This window comes from Mobula birostris, chromosome 6 (genome assembly GCF_030028105.1).
Source record: "Mobula birostris isolate sMobBir1 chromosome 6, sMobBir1.hap1, whole genome shotgun sequence".
Classification (NCBI taxonomy): Eukaryota; Metazoa; Chordata; class Chondrichthyes; order Myliobatiformes; family Myliobatidae; genus Mobula; species Mobula birostris.
The window spans coordinates 43,599,722-43,622,614 of NC_092375.1; the positions used below are offsets into that span (position 1 = coordinate 43,599,722).

Consider the following 22,893-nt stretch of genomic DNA (forward strand, 5'->3'; position numbering starts at 1 on the left):
TGACCTGCAACATCATTGCCAGCAAAGACCAAAAATCTGAAAAGCAAAGACAGACCTTTCAAACGAACAATCAAAACTTTACAGTAACCAGGGTCAGCTTAAAGCAAGCTTCAAAGCTGAAGACCCAAAGATGCTCTGACGAAAGGTTTTGACTTGAAACGTTAAGTTTCTCTTTCCATAGATGCTGCCTGGCCTACTTATTTCCAACATTTTCAGCTTTTTGGTTCAGACTTTCTTTAACTTTCTTTTATCAGGGTGCAATCTATGATACTGACTACAAATAAAACTAACAATTTAATTCTTGCTTAATGTATAACACTGAACAGCATGAATTGAATAGTTCAGTGAGTTACTTATCGGAATACTAGTGCATATTAGTACAGGAAATGCTCCTGACTCAATATCCAACCACTGTAAGAAATATGCCTAAAAAGTGTTGAAAGTGACTTCTTCAAGTTTAAGGCCTTGAATCTGCACCATGCTGCTTCTTCTTCACAAGCAGTCAAATATTGCCCAAGATACTTTGGATTAGATTCTAAGATTGAAGACAATATAATTAATAACACTGCATTCAGATAGAACACAAACACTTTTTCCATGATGTCACAGGCAGAGAAATTCTAGAGCAGGAGCACACAATTGTTTTTATGTCACGGACCAATAACATTCACCTGTTCTGTGGACCCAGGTTGGGAACCCCTGTTCTAGAGTAATGAATCATGTGCACATTTTATTCCATATCCAGACTTTGTTATTTTTATATCATTCTTCACAGTTGTTGAATGTTGTTGTTCCAGTTGTACGCCACACCAACACACATCAAATTCCTAACATCTGCAAATGTTGAATAGAGTTCATCCTCTTCCACTTTGAAAATGTGTTTCAACACACATTCTGCGTTGTAATTGGAGCTACATCTTACCTGTTTTGTCATATGACTGATGACAGGTGTGTGCAATCTCCGCACCAAGCTGTAGATAATGTCCTGCTTTATCGTCTGGGGATCCATCTGCCCCGAGAGCAAACATTCCTCCAGCAAAACATGTCAGGTGACCCATTTTCCTCTCAAGGTGACCATTCTTCCATTCTCCAATAAAAGTCAAACCACTGTTTGATTTCCTGATAAGGTGCTTCTCGATAGCCTATCAAAAATATAAACATTAGATTGGCAAATAATCAACAGCAAATCCAATCTCAGTCTATTTTAGGTACTTTCAGGTATGTGGAAAGCGGCCAGTGAGTGAGTGGGCCAGTGAAGGAGTGGAGCTCTGAGGCTTTGACTCGAGAGGCTTCGACGAGAAGAGGCCGAGGACAAGCTTGCTCGTAGTTAGTCTTTACCATGTCTCCTGAGACGGTGATGTGCCTCTCATGTGAGATGTGGCAGTCTTGGGGGAACTCCCCTCTCCCGCAAAGTCACATCTGCCAGAAGTGCATACGGCTGGGTGATCTGGAAGACCGTGTAAGAAATCTGGAGCAGCACCTGGATGAACTTCGACTCATAAGGGAGAATGAGGCAGTCATAGATGAGAGCTACAGGGAGGTAGTCACACCTAGGCTGTCGAAAGCAGGTCGTTGGGTGAGAGTCAGAGGGGGGGAAAGCGAAGGTGAGCAGACAGGTAGTGCAGAGCATGCCTGCAGCTATTCCCCTGAATAATAAGTTTACCGTCCTGGATACCGTTGGCAGGGACGACCGACCAGGTGTGAGCCACGGTGGCAGGGCCTCTGGCACTCAGTCTGGCCCGGTGGTGCAGAAGCGTGGGATGGAGAAGAGGAGAGCTGTTGTCATTGGAGACTCTATAGTCAGGGGAGCAGACAGGCGATTTTGTGGACGTGAGAAGGACACCCACATGGTTTGTTGCCTCCCGGGTGCCACGGTCCGGGATGTCTCTGACCAGGTGCACGACCTCCTGGTACGAGAGGGAAAGCAACCAGAAGTCTTGATACACGTTGGGATCAACAACGTAGGCAGGAAGAGGGATGAGGTCCTGAAGTGTGAGTTTCAGGAACTAGGCAGAAGGCTGAAGAACAGGACCTCAAGGGTGGCGTTCTCAGGATTGCTGCCAGTGCTACGTGACAGTGATGGTAAGAATTGGAGGAGATGGCAACTGAATGCGTGGCTGAGGAGTTGGTGCAGGGAGCAGGGTTTTAGATTTTTGGATCATTGGGATCTCTTCTGGGGGAAGGTGGGACCTGTACAGATTGGATGGGTTGCACCTGAATTCGAGGGGGAGCAATATCCTTGCAGGTAGGTTCGCTGGCATGGTTCGGGAGGGTTTAAACTAACTTGCAAGGGGGATGGGACCCAGAGCGATAGAGCAGTGAAAGAAGTGCATGGAGTAAAGCCAGATCCAACATATAGAGAGGCTTTGAGGAAAGAGAAGCAGAATAAACGGTGTAAAGGTAGTAAGGTAGAAGGGCTAAAATGTGTGTACCTCAATACAAGAAGCATCAGGAACAAAGGTGATGAACTGAGAGCTTGGATACATACATGGAATTATGATGTAGTGGCCATTACAGAGACTTGGCTGGCACCAGAGAAGGAATGGATTCTCAATATTCCTGGATTTCAGTGCTTTAAAAGGGATAGAGAGGGTGGAAAAAGGGGAGGAGGGGTGGCATTACTGGTCAGGGATACTATTACAGCTACTCAAGGGTGGGTAATGTAGTAGGATCCTCTTTTGAGTCAGTATGGGTGGAAGTCAGTAAGAGGAAGGAAGCAGTTACTCTATTGGGGGTATTCTATAGGCCCCCTGGTAGCAGCAGAGATACAGAGGAGCAGATTGGGAGGCAGATTTTGGAAAGGTGCAAAAATAACAGGGTTATTATCATGGGTGACTTTAACTTCCCCAATATTGGTTGGCACCTGATTAGTTCCAAAGGTTTAGATGGGGCAGAGTTTGTTAAGTGTGTCCAGGACAGATTCCTGTCACAGTATATGGACAGGCCGACTAGGAGGAATGCCATTCTAGATCTAGTACTAGGTAAGGAACCGGGTCAGGTCACAGATCTCTCTCTGGGTGAGCATCTGGGGGACAGTGACCACTGCTCCCTGGCCTTTAGCATTATCATGGAAAAGGATAGAATCAGAGAGGACAGGAAAATCTTTAACTGGGGAAGGGCAAATTATGAGGCTATAAGGCTAGAACTTGCGGGTGTGAGTTGCGTTGATGTTTTTGCAGGGAAATGTACTATGGACATGTGGTCGATGTTTAGAGATCTCTTGCGGGATGTTAGGGATAAATTTGTCCCGGTGAGGAAGATAAAGAATGGTAGAGTGAAGGAACCATGGGTGACAAGTGAGGTGGAAAATCTAGTCAGGTGGAAGGCGGCAGCATACATGAGGGTTAGGAAGCAAGGATCAGATGGGTCTATTGAGGAATATAGGGAAGCAAGAAAGGAGCTTAAGAAGGGGCTGAGAAGAGCAAGAAGGGGGCATGACAAGGCCTTGGCGAGTCGGGTAAAGGAAAATCCCAAGGCATTCTTCAATTACGTTATGAAAAAAAGGATGACAGGAGTGAAGGTAGAACTGATTAGAGATAAAGGTGGGAAGATGTGCCTGGAGGCTGTGGAAGTGAGCGACGTCCTCAATGAATACTTCTCTTCAGTATTCACTAATGAGAGGGAACTTGATGACGGTGAGGACAATATGAGTGAGGTTGATGTTCTGGAGTATGTTGATATTAAGGGAGAGGAGGTGTTGGAGTTGTTAAAATACATTAGGACAGATAAGACCCCGGGGCCTGACGGAATATTCCCCAGGCTGCTCCACGAGGCGAGAGAAGAGATTGCTGAGCCTCTGGCTAGGATCTTCATGTCCTCGTTGTCCACGGGAATGGTACCGGAGGATTGGAGGGAGGTGAATGTTGTCCCCTTGTTCAAAAAAAGGTAGTAGGGATAGTCTGGGTAATTATAGACCAGTGAGCCTTACATCTGTGGTGGGAATGCTGTTGGAAAAGATTCTTAGAGATAGGATCTATGGGCATTTAGAGAATCATGGTCTGATCAGGGACAGTCAGCATGGCTTTGTGAAGGGCAGATCGTGTCTAACAAGCCTGATAGAGATCTTTGAGGAGGTGACCAGGCATACAGATGAGGGTAGTGCAGTGGATGTGATCTATATGGATTTTCTTAAGGCATTTGACAAGGTTCCACACGGTAGGCTTATTCAGAAAGTCAGAAGGCATGGGATCCAGGGAAGTTTGGCCAGGTGGATTCAGAATTGGCTTGCCTGCAGAAGGCAGAGGGTCGTGGCGGAGGAAGTACATTCAGATTTGAGGATTTTGACTAGTGGTGTCCCACAAAGATCTGTTCTGGGATCTCTACTTTTCGTGATTTTTATTAACGACCTGGATGTGGGGGTAGAGGGGTGGGTTGGCAAGTTTGCAGACAACACAAAGATTGGTGGTGTTGTAGATAGTGTAGAGGATTGTCAAAGATTGCAGAGAGACATTGATGGGATGCAGAAGTGGGCTGAGAAGTGGCAGATGGAGTTCAACCCGGAGAAGTGTGAGGTGGTACACTTTGGAAGGACAAACTCCAAGGCAGAGTACAAAGTAAATGGCAGGATACTTGGTAGTGTGGAGGAGCAGAGGGATCTGGGGGTACATGTCCACAGATCCCTAAAAGTTGCCTCACAGGTGGATAGGGTAGTTAGGAAAGCTTATGGGGTGTTAGCTTTCATAAGTCAAGGGATAGAGTTTAAGAGTCACGATGTAATGATGCAGCTCTATAAAACTCTGGTTGGGCCACACTTGGAGTACTGTGTCCAGTTCTGGCCGCCGCACTATAGGAAGGATGTGGAAGCATTGGAAAGGGTACGGAGGAGATTTACCAGGATGCTGCCTGGTTTAGAGAGTACACATCATGATCAGAGATTAAGGGAGCTAGGGCTTTACTCTTTGGAGAGGAGGATGAGAGGAGACATGATAGAGGTGTACAAGATAATAAGAGGAATAGATAGAGTGGATAGCCAGCACCTCTTCCCCAGGGCACCACTCTCACTACAACAGGACATGGCTTTAAGGTAAGGGGTGGGAAGTTCAAGGGGGATATTAGAGGAAGGTTTTTTGACTCAGAGAGTGGCTGGTGCGTGGAATGCACTGCCTGAGTCAGTGGTGGAGGCAGATATACTAGTGAAGTTTAAGAGACTACTAGACAGGTATATGGAGGAATTTAAGGTGGGGGCTTATATGGGAGGCAGGGTTTGAGGGTTGGCACAACATTGTGGGCCGAAGGGCCTGTACTGCGCTGTACTATTCTATGTTCTATGATGGTACATGAATGCCATAACTTCAAAAAGTTCTGCAAACGACCAGCATTTCCTAGCAAGTTTCAGTCCTCAAACGTGGAAACAAAACAACATGACAATCTCTTGTAACAGTGTTCCCTTTCTCAAGATGGACTGAGAAAACTTTGCATAATTAGGTACAAGCAACTTTGAAATGCAGGCAGCAGGTGAATACGTTGCAAAATTTCACATGCCAATGTACTTGTTATTATCATCAGAATTAAGAAAAATAATTCAGCCCTGTCCCAATTGGTGAAAAGTAAACTTGCACTTTAATTGTTCTGAGCAAATAATCAAGCACTACATAAGTAGGTCAGAATCTACTCCCTGGATTTTCAGTTCAGCAATTCACACCAACGGACTTCTGAATATCTGCCTTTTGTTTCTCTTCCCTTCATTCATGACCCTTTAGGGAATTGTTTAGAAAGCTGTCAATCAAAACTGCCCCATTTACCATTTCCTTCAGAAACCAACCACATGCAAAATTTAAAAAGCTGCCCATTTTTGTTGCCCAGACCTGAGATAATGATTACTCTCACCTGCCTCAAATCATTACTGTGCCTAAAATTGCCAAAAATCTCACAACAATCTCAGTATTTTAGGTTTCAGTCCTACTCCAGACATCTGATCAGAAAAAAAATTGAGTAAAGTACTAAGGGGTTGTTGCATTGTCATTAGTGTTACCTTTCTGAGGAACTGCATTACTGATACACCATCTCTACTCCCATGTGAGCATGAAAGATCTTAGGCACTAATTCAAAGATCAGTATGGTATCTAAACAATGCATCTCCCTCAAACATTCTGGTCATTATCACATTGCACTTTTGTCAAAATTGAATGCGATCAAAATTTTGCTTCACATAACATTATCAGTTCAGGACGTGTTTAGGGCGCTTAGGAAGGGATGTGAAAGCTACTAAATACATTCATATTACAATTGTTGGGAGCAATTTTAATGAATTGTTCAGTAATGTACATCAACCCCATCTTGATCCCAGCAGATCTAAATGGAATGCAGATTGTTGAATTTTAAATTGATTTTAGAATCATTTTAAGTTATTCTGAAAGGAAACAACCATGACCCAAACATTATAAATGCTAACAGACTTTTTAAGCCCACTGTTTGAAAATTAGCTTGTATTTTATACCGAACCAGAATATTAAAAAAATCAGGAAGTATTGTGCATAAGTGCATTTTCAAATTCAATAAACCTTGTCATAGTTTCAACAACTGTTGTATAATGCACTACGTCAACATATTACAACCCAATAACAAATAAGCTATTCCAAATGTAAAATACATATTCTTGGCTACTTAAATAAATCTGAGCATCCTTTAAAGAAAAATCAGTTACACTAAGCAGAGTTTTATTTTCAAAATCTAAAGATTTCAGTTTACCTGCACTGCATCATCATACATTTTCCTTGCTTCTGTATCTGTCTTATCAGATACTAACCAAGCTTTCAGCAAATATTCATAGAAACTGTCTCCTAGTCCACCCACAGAAGTATGATCTGCACAAAATGAGAAAAAGTCTACATAATATATTTTCATTAATCTGGGCAATTATTTCTTATTAATTTAACCTTATGAATAGGTAATTTGTATGGAATTCAAACTACAAACTTAATAAAATTAATCTGCTGAAAAGGCAGAAAGTTATATATTTGTATAGATACATACAAATAGATAATCATTGTTTGCCCGTTCAAAATAAAAAAATACTAACAGGTTGGAAAATGGTGCTGCACATAATTATTATTAAGGAAATCACATAGAAGAAAAGTTTATAACCGTAGTTGCACTAACACAAAGATCATAATTTAACTTTTGAAATTGAAGACAAATGCTGATAGCAAAGATATTTGTATAACTAGTATCACAAATATATAGAAATGAAGACATGATTATTTCATTAGAAAAGTGTTAAAATAAAGGCACCTACTAAGACATATTCCTTAAGTGTTTCATAATAAAATCATGTAAACTAGAATATGACAGTGGATGCTACAATAAAAGAAAACAATTTTGCTATTAAGGTCAAACAGTACTTGTGTTGACCATAAAAGACACAGATTTTGTCAAAACTAATGTATTTGGTTTAGTAGTTAGCAATCAATAAAATCTCAACATCCGTAGAGGTGAAAATCATTATTACATTATAATGACTATAACAAATACGAACAGGGGAAAACAGATACAAACAGGCTAACACTTTAGCTAGGAAACCTGATAGAGTTTCCACATTTGATAAAAACTTTCAGGGATCCCCAATGTAAAGGGATCAGAGTATCTGGTTCAGATGTTAAGTGTTCAAAGCCCCAAACAGTCCTTTATAGTATGCATAATATCTGCACAAGCTATACATAGGATGCTAATATGAACGTAAACTGTGTCAGAAGTTAGTGTCTCAAGAAATATAATTTCAGATAAATAAAATAAACTGGTTGCTGCATGTAAAATCTGCAAGTAACAATACAGATCTCACAAGGGACTGAGACTACATATAAATGAAATAGCCATTTCACTTTTCAAAATCATTCGAATACGCAGCGAAAATAAAAGGAAAATACAGTTTTGCTATTTATGGGCATTTGGATTTACATATTCTATCTGGGCAACAAACCTGAAGGCAGCATTAGCAGAAAGTTTACTGGTTTTGTACAAACACATACTAGGACCGAGTATGGATTGCCCACTGAGATGTCAGAACAGAAACAAAGGAGGATTATGTGTACAAGGCTCTATGGGAAGTAAAGGAAGATTGAGAGGTAAATTGCGTTGTGATTTAACTTATTTGGTTACATTGGTACTGTTTACATATACAGAGATTTTCTCTGATAATATATTAAGTCAGCAAAATTCTTTTAAGAAGAAACTAAACTGCAGCTTAATAGGCTTTCTAAATCTATGGAAAGCTGGTACTAGAAGCGTGTGGGGGATGTTATTAGCTGACTGGGTCCAATGCAAAATTGAAAGTCAACTGCAGAAACTTACATAATGTAGGTCCAAAGGAATTTTCTGCAAAGTACAGATCGATAAAGTAAAAAAAATGACAAATGGAAGTTTTTGTTAACATGCTGCTCCATCTAACAACAATTTTTTTTTTTCTCTACCTTCTACTTTCCACCGTGCCAATCAGATTATTAAGTTACATACCAACTGTAACCTAGGAAAGTTACAAGGTTAAGAAACACTGAATAACTAACATCTTGGTTAGCACTGCAAATGAAAAGAGATGTGTAACCAATTGGATCACGAAGATGTATTTATTTCTTAAAATCAGGCCATGGTGAAATCTATCCCAAAGTGACAATTTCAGTGAGAATATTATGAATATTATAATGATTTACTTATTCTTCTACTCATTGATAGAATCGTTCAGTTGAAATGAGAGTTTAAGTTACGTCACATAATGTCAGTGCCATAATTTTCCAAGAATACTGACAAAAAACTATTGTAAAAACCTATGTTTGAAATATCTACATATTCATACGAGTAAGCTGTTAATATACCAAAGAATAGTTCAATGATTTAACCAGGACAGGTTTCTCTCATGTTGAATATATATATAAAAGATTACCCAAGTACCAAAAAGCACAAAATTGGAAATGAAAGAAGTCATGCCAAATGCCATGTTCTTTAAAATTAACAGCCAGAAAAATTGCATGGGCCTCACCAAAACCAAGTGCTATTCTGCATTCAAGTGATTCAACATTTCAAAAATGCAATTAGAGGAATATCAATCCAGCTTACAAATGAATTAAGTTCTGTGCTGAACAACCTGAAGGCTCAGAAGGAGCACATCCTTCAAAACAGCATTGATAATCACGAAGCCAGGCATATATATTCAAATCTTGAACCAAACTACGATCTTTAAACATACAGATCCACATATTTAATTGGTTACTTCAGCAAAAAAAAACCAAAGTCATTTAAAAGGATGAGCTTGTAGGACAAAATCCCACTGAAGTCAATATATTAGCTTCAATTTCCTGATATATGCATTGTGCTACCAAAGCTTTAAAAATTACCCCTTCAGCAAAACAAGAAATTAAATAATGACTTGAAAACAATTTTGTTCAATTAAAATAAAAATTGTGTAGCAATAATACAAACAATTATGCTTCAAGTACAAGAAAATACTCACGTTGGCCCCAGCGACCTGTCCTAGGATTAAGGTAGTTAGGGTACAAGCCATTAGGTCGATCCATATTCTGCAATAACTTCCGAATATGTAACACCTGTAATTAGTTCAAAGTCAAATAGTTCAAAGTCAATTTTTTTTTGCTGCTGATTTAATTTCACAAATGTTGTAAATTATCTCTACCTGATAGGCAAAGGGATTGGATAACAATTTATTCAGTCCCTTTGCATTTCAGTAGAAGTGCAATCTAGCCCCTTCCACATTAGTTATGTTATGTCTGCGTGGTCTCAAGCTAAAGACACATGGCATCTATTAAGACAGGTATATTCAAACAAAGCAGTCCAGAGACTTGCATACTCTACATATCTGATTGGGAATCTGCAATTACTAAATTACAGGCTTACATCCCAAGTAATATGATGCTCTGGAAGCAAGACATCAAATTCCATGCTCATTATCATAGCCTCTGCCACATATTAGAAAGCAAAGCATGTACTTATTGGCAAGATGCAACCTTACTGACCAAGAACTAAAGATTCACATCAAAGATAACATTGAAATATTGATCTTCTTTCCTTACAAGACTTTGATGAACAATACTTTTGATCAAAACAACCAATTAATACACACCCATTTAAGAAAGAAACACTCAGACATTGAACGAGAAACCTGTTAATTCCATTTTATTTCAGGGTGGCTATATGAAGAACATACATAATTTAAAATGTGCAATGAATATTCTCTTTCCAAGAGTAAGCACTCGTGCAACCTGTGGCTTATATTACCCAAACTGAAGGACCATAGAAGGCAGCAAAACACTCCAACCTATGTTTCAGAACCTATGAAGTGAGGAAGATCTAGATTTCCAGTTTCTCCCTTAAGAGCAATTCCTGGGATATGAGCACTGGGATCGATCAGCAAAGCACTGAATATACCAAAATCTTAGCAGATCCACCTCTAAGTAACAATGGCCAACTGGTTGAGCTTTTATATTGACAATTTATTAAGCTGAACTCTACAGTTTAACACAGGAGAATTTAAATTCACGACCTTCAGGCTATGAATCCACACAGTTTATTAAATGCATTAACAACCACCTACTCCCCAATCATTTATAGAACTAAATTATTTTATGTTGAAAATTTTATCAATAACTTTAAAAGACTGCTACCAACAAAGTAACTTCTGGGTGCTAAGCAGCTATTTGATATACTGCTGCAGTAACATTAAGTGTAAGAAGTTGCAAGTCAATATTGAGGAATTCATTAAATGTTATAAAAGATTACAATAAGAGTACCTTTGGCTCATATAATAATAGTGGCTAGTACACACTTACTTTCTTGTAGTAGATGGGGTCCCCTGTCAGGTAGCTCAGATGCACAAACTCCAAATGCAGAGTCCCAAATTCAGACAAAATGCTACTCCCAGCAGATGCCCAGCCCCAGTTCCGTCCAACACCACTGGGAATGCAAGAACCCAGACAAGAATAAACATATAATCACAAAAAGACTAGCAAAGCTGGTTATCAGATAGTTATGGGGTTACTGAAAACTACAAGCAAACAAATGTTACGTAATTATTAAGATTATTATAAGTGGCTATTTTGAGGAAGGGTAAAACTCATATCTGGGCTCTCTAAAGAAAGATTGTGATCAAAAGTGGCATCAGATTTAGTATTGTATCCGCTCAATGTTAAATATTTATGGTTTTCTTGTAACAATTTCTGTCAATCATCTAAAACCTGTGTGGTGATTCTTCACCTCCTGAAAATCACAAACAAATAAGGTGACATCCTGATAAATCACAAAAACTATATTTGGAGCCTCTTTCATGTCAGTTCTTTTAAAATATTATATATTGTCCAGAAACCATCACATCAATTGGAGCTTTAGTTTTCTTACAACTTCAATTCAATTGGTATGTTTACTCAAAATGGTCTTAAAAATAACATAGAAGAAATAAATGTTTTTGCACCTGAGAAGCTGGAACTATACAAATCCAACCTACCATCACTGCACCATCAAGGGTTTTTTAAAAAACAATAACTTTCTTCATTGATGATTGCTAAATTTATTCAGCTATTTCTACAAACATTTAGAATTTCACACTTACCACCTGCTCTTGTCAGACCAGCACTACCACCAGCTTTCCTGCTGTACGTTTGACCACACTAAGCCAAATACCTCTAACCATAAGTGCAGCTTCAGACCGGTGATGCTCTATGAAAGCTCAAGACGGAATTTGAACTGAGCCTCCACTTTGGGCATCTCATTCTGGTCTGAAGATAATAGAATCTAAGATAAAATATGCACATGTTAAACTGAACCACAATTTGACCATAATACATAGGAGTAGGATGAGGTCATTCGGCTCCTTGAGTCCACTCCCCCATTCAATCATGGCTGATCCTTTTTTTCCCTTCCTCAGCCCCACGAGCCTGTATCCTCCCCACAACCTTTGATGCTGTATCCAATCAAGGAGTTCCTTAAATACACCCAATGACCTTGTCTGTGGTAATAAATTCCACAAATTCACCACCCTCTGGCTAAAGAAACTTCTCCGCATCTCTGTTTGAAATCGTCTTCCCTCTATACTGAGGCTGTGTCCTCTTGTCCTTTCCGCCCCCACCAAGGGAAATATCCTTTTCACATCTACGCTGTCTAGTCCTTTCAGCATTCAAAAGGTTTCAATCAGATCCTCCGTCATCCTTCTAAATTCCAGCGAGTACAGACCCAGAGTCATCAAAAGTTCCTCATATGATACGTCTTTCATTTCCAGAATCATCCTTGTGAATCTCCTCCGAACCCTCTCCAATGCCAGGACATTTTTTCTTCAATGAGGAGCCCAAAACTGCTCACAATGCTCAAGGTGAGGCCTCACCAGTGTCTAATAAAGCCTCAGCATCACATTCCTGCTCTTGTATTCTAGACCTCTTGAAATGAATACTAACATTGCATTTGCCTTCCTCACCACTGACTACCTGCAAGTTAATCTCTCAGGTGTTTTCTGCACAAGGACTCCCAAGTCCTTTTGCATCTCAGATTTTTGGATTTTCTCCGTGTTTAGAAAATAGTCATCTGCACATTTATTTCTTCTACTAAAATGCATGACCATGCATTTTCCAATATTGTATTTCAATTGTAACTTTCTTGCTCATTTTCTAAATCTGTCCTTTTGCAGCCTACCCGTACCCTCAACACTACCTGCCCCTCCACCAATCTTCGTATCATTTACAAACTGGACAGCAAAGTCATCTATTCCATGATCTAAATCATTTATATACAGCATAAGAAGTGGTCCTAACCCTGACTCCTGCGGAACACCACCAGTCACTGGCAGCCAACCAGAAAAGAATCCTTTTATTCCCACTCGCTGTCTCCTAGGAATCAGCTAATGCTCAAACTATGCCAATAACTTTCCTGTAATACCATACGTTATCTTGGTAAGCAGCCTCACGTGTGGCACCTTGTCAAAGGCCTTCTAGAAGTCCAAATATACAACTCCACTGCATCCCCTTTATCTATCCTACTTGCAATCTCCTCAAAGAATTCCAACAGGTCCTTCAGGCAAATTTTTTCCTCAAGGAAACCATGCTGACTTTGTCTTATCTTGCCCTATGTCACTGAGTACTCCATAACCTCAGCCTTAACAATTGACTCCAACATCTTCCCAACCACTGAGGTCAGGCTAACTGGTCTATAATTTCCTTTCTGCTGCCTTCCTCCTTTCTTAAAGAGTGGAGTGACATATACAATTTTCCAGACCTCTGGCACCATGCCAATGATTTTTGGGAGATCATGACTAATACCTCCACAATCTTGATTGCTACCTCTTTCATAACCCTAGGATGCAGTGCATCTGGTCCAGATGATTTGTGGACCCTTAGGTCTTTCAGCTTTTTGAGCATCTTGTAGCTGCACTCACTTCTCTTCCCTCACACCTTTCAACATCTAGCACACTTGTAGCGTCCTCAGTGAAGACATGCAAAATACTCATTTAGTTCATCTGCTATCTCCTGTCCCCCATTATTATTTCTCCAGCCTCATTTTTGAGTGGTCCTATGTCCACTCTCATCTCCTTTATATAGTTGAAAAAGCTTTTACTATCCACTGTGATATTGTTTGCTGGTTTGCTTTCATTGTTCATCTTTTCGCTTCTAATGATTCTTTTAGTTACACTCTGTAGGTTTTTAAAACCTTTCCAATCTTCTGTCTTACAACTAATTTTTGCTTTGTTGCATGCCCTCTCTTTCACTTTTACATTAGCTTTGACTTCACTTGTCAGCCATGTTTGTACTATTTTGCCATTTTGAGTATTTCTTTGTGGAATACAACTATCCTGTACCTTCCTCATTTTTCCCCAGAAACTCACACCATTTCTCCTCTGCTGTTATCCCTGTCAGCATCTCTTTCCAATTTACTTTAGCCAACTTCTCTCTCACACCATAGTAATTTCCTTTACTCCACTGTAATACTGCTACGTCAAGACTTTACTTTCTCCCAATCAAGTTGAACTCAATCACACTGTGATCACAATTTAGGTTTAAGTATACTTTTATTCAATTAAATATCTATACATAGTATATTCTCGGGAGGCATTCTTCATGAGCATACTTAAAACTAAATGTCGTGTTGCCAAATAAATAATGCCTTTCAACTCAAGCATTGCACAAGACCTATTGTTCCAACTGATACCACAAATTCACTCAAGAATAATATGCCAAAAACTCCAGTGACAACGATGCAAATTGAAGGAATATTATGTAAATAAAACATTGCTATCAAGGAAGATAATTACAAACCATGGGATAATCTGTATTCATTCTCCTAATCTGTCAAATTTCAAACACATCACAAAGCATAAATTAGGAAGTAGAAAAACACCTTCTGAGTCCTGAACATCTGTTATAAAACAATATAAAATTAGGAGATTAACTAAGTAGTCTCCAATGAACAACTCTAGATTAAGCTTTAATGCTGGTTTCAATTTTTAGAATAGTACCAGTGAAAAATGTTATCCGAGTCTCTCTTTTTCGTGATAGGTTCTTGCATGAACGAAGTCTGAACAATGTTAATTAAATTGCTTCAACCAGGCAGAACAACTCAGATTTCAATCCAACATGGTGGCTGACTAAACCCCACAAGGACACTATCTATGCACTCAGTACTTTAGCAGTGCTATTACCTCACAGCTCAGTGACCCAAGTTTGACCTTGATCTCCAGTCTTGTCTGCATGGCCTATGCACATTCTCCCTGTAATTGTGTGGGTTTACTTCAGGTGCTGCAATTTCCTCCCACTTCCCATAGATATGGAGTTTGGCGATAGCAAACCACTGATGCAGGTGGGTAGGAGCATGACAGAGAGAGAGAGAGAGAAAATCGGTTGTGGAGAAAATAACGGGTTGCTGAAAATGGAATTAATAGCATTGCTCTGAGACGGACCCAATGAGCCAAATGGTATCCTCCTATTTCTTAAGGAAATACAAAATGTGAAAAAGACCAATAAAATTGCTTTTAGGTTAAATATTTCTAAAAAAAAAATCAAATACTACTGATTTTAATGAGATCTCACATTTCTCTGTTGTGTCCTCAGCTCCTAAATCACCAGGGCTTGAATATGCAGTTACACACACAATGAAGGGAAAGTAGTGTTTAATCCTTGCCATAGATGCTGCCTGACCTGCTGAGTTCCTCTTTTGAGTGTGCTACCCTGGAGTTCCAGTATCTGCAGAATCTAGTGTTCTTGCCTATACAACCTACTTTGACATTTCAGTATTCTGCTGTTGGTGGCTTCTCATTTGGATGGAATGAATCAACATGTTATTTAGAGAGCATAAATGCCCTAGGTAACATCACTTGAGAACAAATACTACTGAAATAGATTAAATAGTTATTTAATTGATTTGCTATTCTTAAATTCCAATTGTGTGCAGATTAACTGCCTTTCTTAATAGAAAATGCTAAACCATTTCAGCCTTTTGTTTGGAGTCAATCGTGCACACAACATAAAAACTGAAGACATCACCAAGAGAAGAAAGCAATTTTAAGTTAGGTCATTATGGAAAACAACTTAATGCTTTAACAGACACTGCACCTCCAAATCAGAGAGGATGGCTGAAAAAGTTCTATGGACCTTGACAGATTTCAACACAAAATCAACATGTGAAGTTACACATATATGTCGTACGAGTCATTCTGTTATCAATATCAGCAAAAAAAATATTAGAGCCTGCAGTGCTTATGCCAACCAAAAGTAGACAGAATAAGCAAATTGAATTGAATTAAATTAAATTGACACTATTACACAGAGATGGAGGCAGAGATAAGATGGCACTGAACGGGGACTTCTTTACTTGCATCTTTGGAAACAGCTCTATTTCCATCTTTAATATTTTTATTTTTCCCTTTCAGGGTTCATTTGAAGACCATTACATGCTGACTTCGGTTTCTTGCAGGAATGGGACCCGTTCTTGGGTTTTCAGGACTGTCCACTGTTTGCCCTGAGAGCCCGGCTCGAATTCGAAAGCTTATGATCTCGGGGATCTGGAGACAGGTGGATCGAGGGTCGGTGTCACGACAGGAGACCCGTGTATCCTCGGGGGAGTCAGGATATCTGCTGTGGGCCTGAAGACTTGGAATCTTTTATCTCCAGGCACAGAGTTCGAAAAAAGCGACGTAACGGACTTTTTAAGATCGTAAACCAGCAAGTTGTTTGTTATGTCTCCCTGCTTGCTGTGAAAATGGAGACACCTTTTTCTCCCTTATTAGGGAGAGAGAGAAAATCTGCAGTATGTCGAATGCCGGGTGTAACATGAAGTCTTTGGGATAAGCGCAAGTCTGTGTCTTTGCTATTGCTTTGCTCACGCTTGAATGCTTGGTGATGATGCCGATGCTTTTTTTCCTCCGGTGGAGAGAGGGGTGTTTGTTGCTTGCTGCCGCTTCTGTGCCGGGGGGGGGGCGGGGTGTGGAGCTGGGGGGTACTTTGGGGTTCTTATGTTTATCTGTTGTTCATTCTTTGGGGTACTTCTCTATTTTCGTGGATGTTTGCGAAGAAAAAGCATTTCAGGATGTTATTGTATACATTTCTCTGACATTAAGTTGGACCTTTGAGCCTTTGAACATCCTTCATATACATGAGTAAAAATCTTTACGTTACGTCTCTATTCAAATGTGAAATTATAGTAATTTACAATAATTATGTACAACAGGATAGTCAATATAACATAGAAATACAGTTGCATTAGCATGAATTCCACAGTCTGATGACCTAATGGAAGAAGTCTGTCAGTCCTGGCTTTTATGCTGCGGTACCATTTCCCGGATGGTAGCAGCTGGAACAGTTTGTGGTTGGGGTAACTCCGGTCTCCAATGAGCCTTCGGCCCTTTTTACACACTTGTCTTTGTAAATGTCCTGAATAATGGGAAGTTCACATCTACAGATGCGCTGCACTGTCTGCATCACTCTCTGCAGAATCCTGTTACTGAGGGAAGTACAGTTCCCATACCAGCCAGTAAGGATGCTCTCAATCATGCCCCCACAAGAAGTTCTTAGAATTTGGGGGGCCATACCAAACTTCTTCAACCGTCTGGGGTGAAAGAGGCACCGTTGTGCCTTTTTCACCACACAGCCGGTATGTACAGACCAGGTGAGATCCTTGGTTGTTTATGCCAAGGAATCAAGGTATCAAATCAGTGTGCAACAGCAGTAAGACACTAGCATAGAGGTCTGGCTCTCTGACCCTCACATCAAGAAGCATCATCCCACCGATTTTACTTAAAAGGGATCATTCACTACTTGCAGATTAATTGTTGACTGACTTCTGCATGCTGCATAAAGTCAAGGGGATCCTAGAGTTGCTGAGAACCAAGGTCTATGGGAAGTGGTGTGCCATGCACTTAGAATCTCTAATCTTAAAGTACTGGGGCAGCATGGTAGCATAGTGGTTAGCACAACGCTTTACAGTACCAGTGATACAGGTTCAATTTCTGCTGCTGTCTGTAAGAAGCTAGTACCTTCTCCCCGTGATTGCACCGGTTTCCTCCGGGTGCTCCCACAGTCCAAAGATGTACCAGTTAGTAGGTTAATTAGTCTTGAGATTAGGCTAGGGTTAAATCAGGGATTGATGGGCAGCCCAACACGAAGGTCGGAAGAGCCTGTTCCGCACTGTATCTCACTAAATAAATAAACTGACAAACAAACTTTTCCCAGTACAAGCATAAGGCGCATTGTTAGGAAAAAGAGCAAAAGGCATGTAGAGTTGCTGGAGGAAGAAGGAGGTCTTTATTCCTGAGTTTCAGTAAAGGCAACTGTGTGAGACCTCAGCACTTCAATAAATGGCGAAGTATACCAACTTCTCCAACTACAGCTCTTGAGCAGTGCAAGAAATATTTTGCCAGTGGTTACAAACATAACCTCATGAATTTACATACCTGAAACCTTCTAAGCTGAAAGTAGGGGTATGTACAGTTGTAAGATGCTGTAAGTGTTGTATACCTAGTGAACTATATTATACACATTATTTCTTGACAGGCAGCAGCTTGAGAAACAAACTTGAAGCTTTGTGAAGGTTGCAGCTTTCTCTATGATGCAAGAGGGCAGCAAATGAACACTAGGCTTGTGGGTATTACATCAATTTAGATATGCACCACATATAAAAGAGAATTCTACTTTCTTGATGCTCCACTGGGACACTCAAAGGATTCAAATCAGCTTCCTGGTAACAGTCATGATGCCTTCTCTGATAATCTGCATTTGAATCATCACAAATGCCGAAGGGATGTCACTGTGAGAAGGGCCAATGGGTGGAGGGGTCAGAAAGGCTGATCTTTGACAATATGGCTTTTGAATCTATTGCACAATCCATCCATGTGGGCTATATGTGCCAGGGCAGAACATCTGGCTGCTCGAGTAATGAAGACCTATAAGCAAAGTACCTCAAGAACTGTAGTGGCCTTCCTATCATGAAGGCCATGATATCCAATAAACCACCCAGATTCCCCATTTACACACCTACATGTCAAGAAAGGCAAAATTGCCAAAATAAAGGGCACAACCGAAAGTTCCAACCCAACTTATAAAGCAAAGTATGTCAAATATAATACAAATACTATCTAATCACTCTTTTAATTTCCTTAATTAGAAAGATAGATATGGTATCACACTGAGTGAGGATAGCAGAGTCATGTTCTTGGGGCAACACCAGTAGAATATATATAGTTGTGCTGTAATATTCAATATATTACTACCAGTAAAACTGTGCATTAGAGTAAGATAAACCATATCTGGGTGAAGACATTTCACATAACTGGGATAAGCTATCTTCCCCATGGAAGACTCCATGAGAATGAAAGTGACATACTGGTGAAACACAGATTTTTCTAAATTCAAGTAAACCACTGCCCCAATGCTATCCTTTGACATTCACTCTCACAATCTACTCACTATGAGCTGGGATACTATTGTCCACCTGCACTACACTTTCTCGTAGGTTGTTACACGTTATTTTATATTCTGTTATTGTGTTACATCTTACAACCTCAATACTCTGTGTAATGAAATAATCTGATGATCAGCAGGCAAGGCAGACTTTCCACTGAATCTTAGCACACTTGACAGTAATAAACTAATTACAATTTTTCACCTAATTTTCTTCTCCCTTTGTTCAACTCTCCCATTCCTTCCCCAAGCTGGCTCCACCTGCCCACCACCACCTCCCTACCTAGCTCCTTGACCTACCCACTTACCGATTCCCAACCTGTTTCCACTTACACACCACCCCTCACCCCTTCCCCATATGGTTCTACCCATCACCTAGCAGCCCCTCCCCCAACACACACAGGCAATCTTTCCTGTAGTCTTTCAGTCCTGATGTAGGGTCTTGGTCCAAAGCATCATAAGGAGAACATGAGGAGCAGGAGTAGGCCTTTATGGCCAATCGAGCCTGCTCTGCCATTCAATAAGCTCATGGCTGATCTGGACATAGACTCAACTCCACCTCCTTGCCTTTTCTCCATAGCCCTTAGTTCCTCCACTATGCAAGAGTCAATCTAAACTTGTCTTAACTATATTTAATGAGATGGCCTCTACTACTTCTCTGGGCAGAGAATTCCAGGTTCACCACTGCCTGGGAAAAGCAGACTCTCCTCATCTCCGCCCTCATTCATAAGGCCAGTGATGTTGTGGGGATGGAACTGGACTCTCTGACGGTGGTGTCTGAAAAGAGGATGCTGTCCAAGTTGCATGCCATCTTGGACAATATCTCCCATCCACTACTTAACGTACTGGTTGGGCACAGGAGTACACTCAGCCAGAGACTCATTCCACCGAGATACAACACAGAGCGTCATAGGAAGTCATTCCTGCCTGTGGTCATCAAATTTTACAACTCCTCCCTTGGAGCGTCAGACACCCTGAGCCAATAGGCTGGTCCTGGACTCATTTCATAATTTACTGGCGTAATTTACATATTACTAGTTAACTATTTATGGTTTTATTACTATTTAATTATTTATGGTGCAACTGTAACGAAAACAAATTTCCCCCGGGATCAATAAAGTATGACTAAATCTATCACCCTGAATCTATATCCCCTAGTTCTAGCCTCAACTTGCACCCTTTGCCAACACAGATGTGCTTAACCTACTGATTTCTTCCAGCATTTAGTCTGAAGTGAAAGACCAACTCATGTGGTGTGTATATGAAAAAAAAACGTATTGGCAAAGAAAGAGAAGCCACCCACAAAATTAACAGATGTTGTAACCTGGCTCTAAGGGATGCTTGAAAGTTTTGACATTGTATACATTCTTCCATTCAACACTTCAGTGAAGAATAATAATGCAGGTGAATGACAGTTTATTAGCTTGAAGCTCTAATCGAGAAGTCGGCAAGCAGCCAGTTGAATCTTGCTGACAACTTAAGTTCAAATTAATTTTTCAATGATGTTGATAACTCATATTTGTAAATTATTATCTGCAAACAAAACTAAATACAATGGATTCTGATTAATTGGGCTATTGATTAATCGGACCAGACACTTATTTGGGAGAACTCTTAAACAACTACTTTGAGGCATTGATCGTGTGGATAGTCAGAGGCTTTTTCCCAGGGCTGAAATGGCTAACATGAGAGGGCACAATTTTAAGGTGCTTGGAAGCAGGTACAGAGGAGATGTCAAGGGTAAGTTGTTGCTGTTTTTATGCAGAGAGTGGTGAGTGCATGGAATGGGCAGCCAGCAATGGTGTTGGAGGCAGATATGATAAGGTCTTTTAAAAGACTCCTAGATAGGTACATGGAGCTTAGAAAACTAGAAGGCTATGGGTAACCCTAGGCAATTTCTAAAGTACGTACGTGTTCGGCACAGCATTGTGGGCCGAAGGGCCTGTAATGTGCTGTAGGTTTTCTATGTTTCTAACAAAATCTAAACAAAAAACTGCTGGGATTCCCTTCATTTATTTGGGACACTACGCCACTTAATTGGTGTGGGGAATTTATCAAAGTTTCTGACTGGCGTCAGAGACAACACTAATCTTGGAGTGAACAGTTTTTAAATAGCGTAGGTTACATGTGTTTATGTTCAAAAAGCAGTAAATTTTGTCACTGATTGGTGGCAAGAAGAAAGGAGTAAGAAAATTCAGAACAGCTTTGTTCACAGAGGTCTGGAATGCTAGAAATGGATGGGAGTAAAAATAAAATAATTTCACTACTTCTACAAGTTAGGAACTAACTAAGAAATTGAAAGTATCGACAATCATCTTGAATGTTATCCTTGCTCCCCACTGGACACTCAGGTCTCACCTGTGGCACTAAGTAGCTGTTTGCATGCGACAATGGCCACACCCCAATGTACCACTTCGACAGGAAGGCTAAACCAAATGAGGGTAGCCAGCATGTTTCATACTAAGTTGAGATAGTGACGTGCCTATCCTGGTATACCAAGTCAGATCTGGCAGACTGGGCATGTGAGATCTACAGGAAGGCAGTTCTGTAACACTCCTTGGAGAGCGAAAAGCATGACAAGGCACAGAAGAAATCATGACCATCTACTTCAACCAGGGAAGACCTCAGTTGCGATGCCTACTTGTACGATTGGAGCCAGATTTCCAAGGTTGAGAAAGTGGAACTGCCCCAGTCCAATGGCTTTTCCCCTTTAAAAACTCTTCCACACAGGTTTCCTGTCATTGTCGGATATGACAAGCAACCAGGAGTAATATTGATAATATTCTAATTTATTCTGTATTTCATTTAAAGGTATGATTTGTTACTCAGTTAAACTGTAGTTTGTCTCTTTTATAACTTTTTAGCTATTTGCATGAACCGTCAACTAATTGGGGCAGATTTTTAATTGTGCTAAGATATACTGGTCCTACTGTGATCCAATTAACTGGAATCCACTGTATTATCAATCTATTCTTTCCAGAAAATTGTGAAGAACCAACACTTCACATCATACTTCAGCACCGAGGTGCGTACAACCAAAGAAAATTGCCTTACACAATTCATTCCTTATGCCATACCAACATAACTTCCTAAATTTCCTAAAATGAAAGACTTAATGTACTGCCTTGTCTAATTTTTAACGATAGTCTCTTGACTGAAAATAAAAGTCTATATAGGAAGATCTTATTTGAGATTTGTTAAAGAAAAAATTAAAGTACACATCAACAAGTGCGGCAGAAAACTGTTAACATCGCTTTTCTTTGAATCATGCAATGCAGTTTAGTGTTGCACGTCAATTACTGCGCATATCTGGTCCCAAACATGTAACCACAGATTTTACCTTCTCCTCATAAACAGGATTCCCCAATAAACAGGAAATGTGGAGGAACTCCAAATGAAGAGAGCCAAACTCTGCAAGAATGCTCGCTCGCTACGAGGCCCACACATAATTACGGCCTATCCCACTGAAAAGAGAGAGTCAGGTTCAGTTATAAATGGCACCTTCTCTCCCACTTGAAGACTTGTATGTACAATACTATTTTACTGCAGACAAGATCACAAGGACTAAATTGTACATTACTGACCTCACCTATGTAACATTCCATAACAAATTATGTAAAAACACAGCAAAACATGTTTTCAAATGTACCTACATTAAAATTCACCTGTTATGGTAATCCACATCTTGCATTAACTTTGGGATATGAGTTGACAAGTTGCAACTGTAGTCTACAATTTTTCCTAGAATTCTGATCATCCAAAAGAAAAACACCTTTCACCATTTCCAGATTCAAATAAGGTTATGAGAAAATAACTACTACAAAACCATGCAATGTCAGCACAACTTTGGAGTAAAGCTGTATCTCATTGCACTTCATTACCATTCCTTAGAAACAAAAGTTTTCCTCAAAAAATATCACTTCACAAAAATAATCCTGAACATTTTAGACATCAATATATTGGACAATCCAGCACCCAAAACACAAACTACTGACAGGATCACAGCTAATATTAGAACATT

General features: G+C 40.0%; 1 protein-coding gene across 8 annotated transcripts in view; it reads right to left on the reverse strand.

The window, feature by feature from the left end:
- The window catches only part of man1a2 (mannosidase, alpha, class 1A, member 2), a 143,131-nt gene that overhangs the window by 37,782 nt on the left and 82,456 nt on the right, over nt 1-22,893 (reverse strand). For all 8 annotated transcript variants that reach the window (XR_011886309.1, XR_011886306.1, XR_011886308.1 and 5 more), the window contains 4 exons: nt 10,773-10,896; nt 9,440-9,533; nt 6,688-6,803; nt 923-1,142 (listed from right to left, as the gene is read on the reverse strand). Coding sequence is in view for 4 of the 8 variants with exons in the window: in XM_072260363.1 (XP_072116464.1) it covers nt 923-1,142; nt 6,688-6,803; nt 9,440-9,533; nt 10,773-10,896 (554 nt within the window). In the remaining 4 variants the exon portion in view is untranslated. The remainder of the gene's footprint in view (nt 1-922; nt 1,143-6,687; nt 6,804-9,439; nt 9,534-10,772; nt 10,897-22,893) is intronic.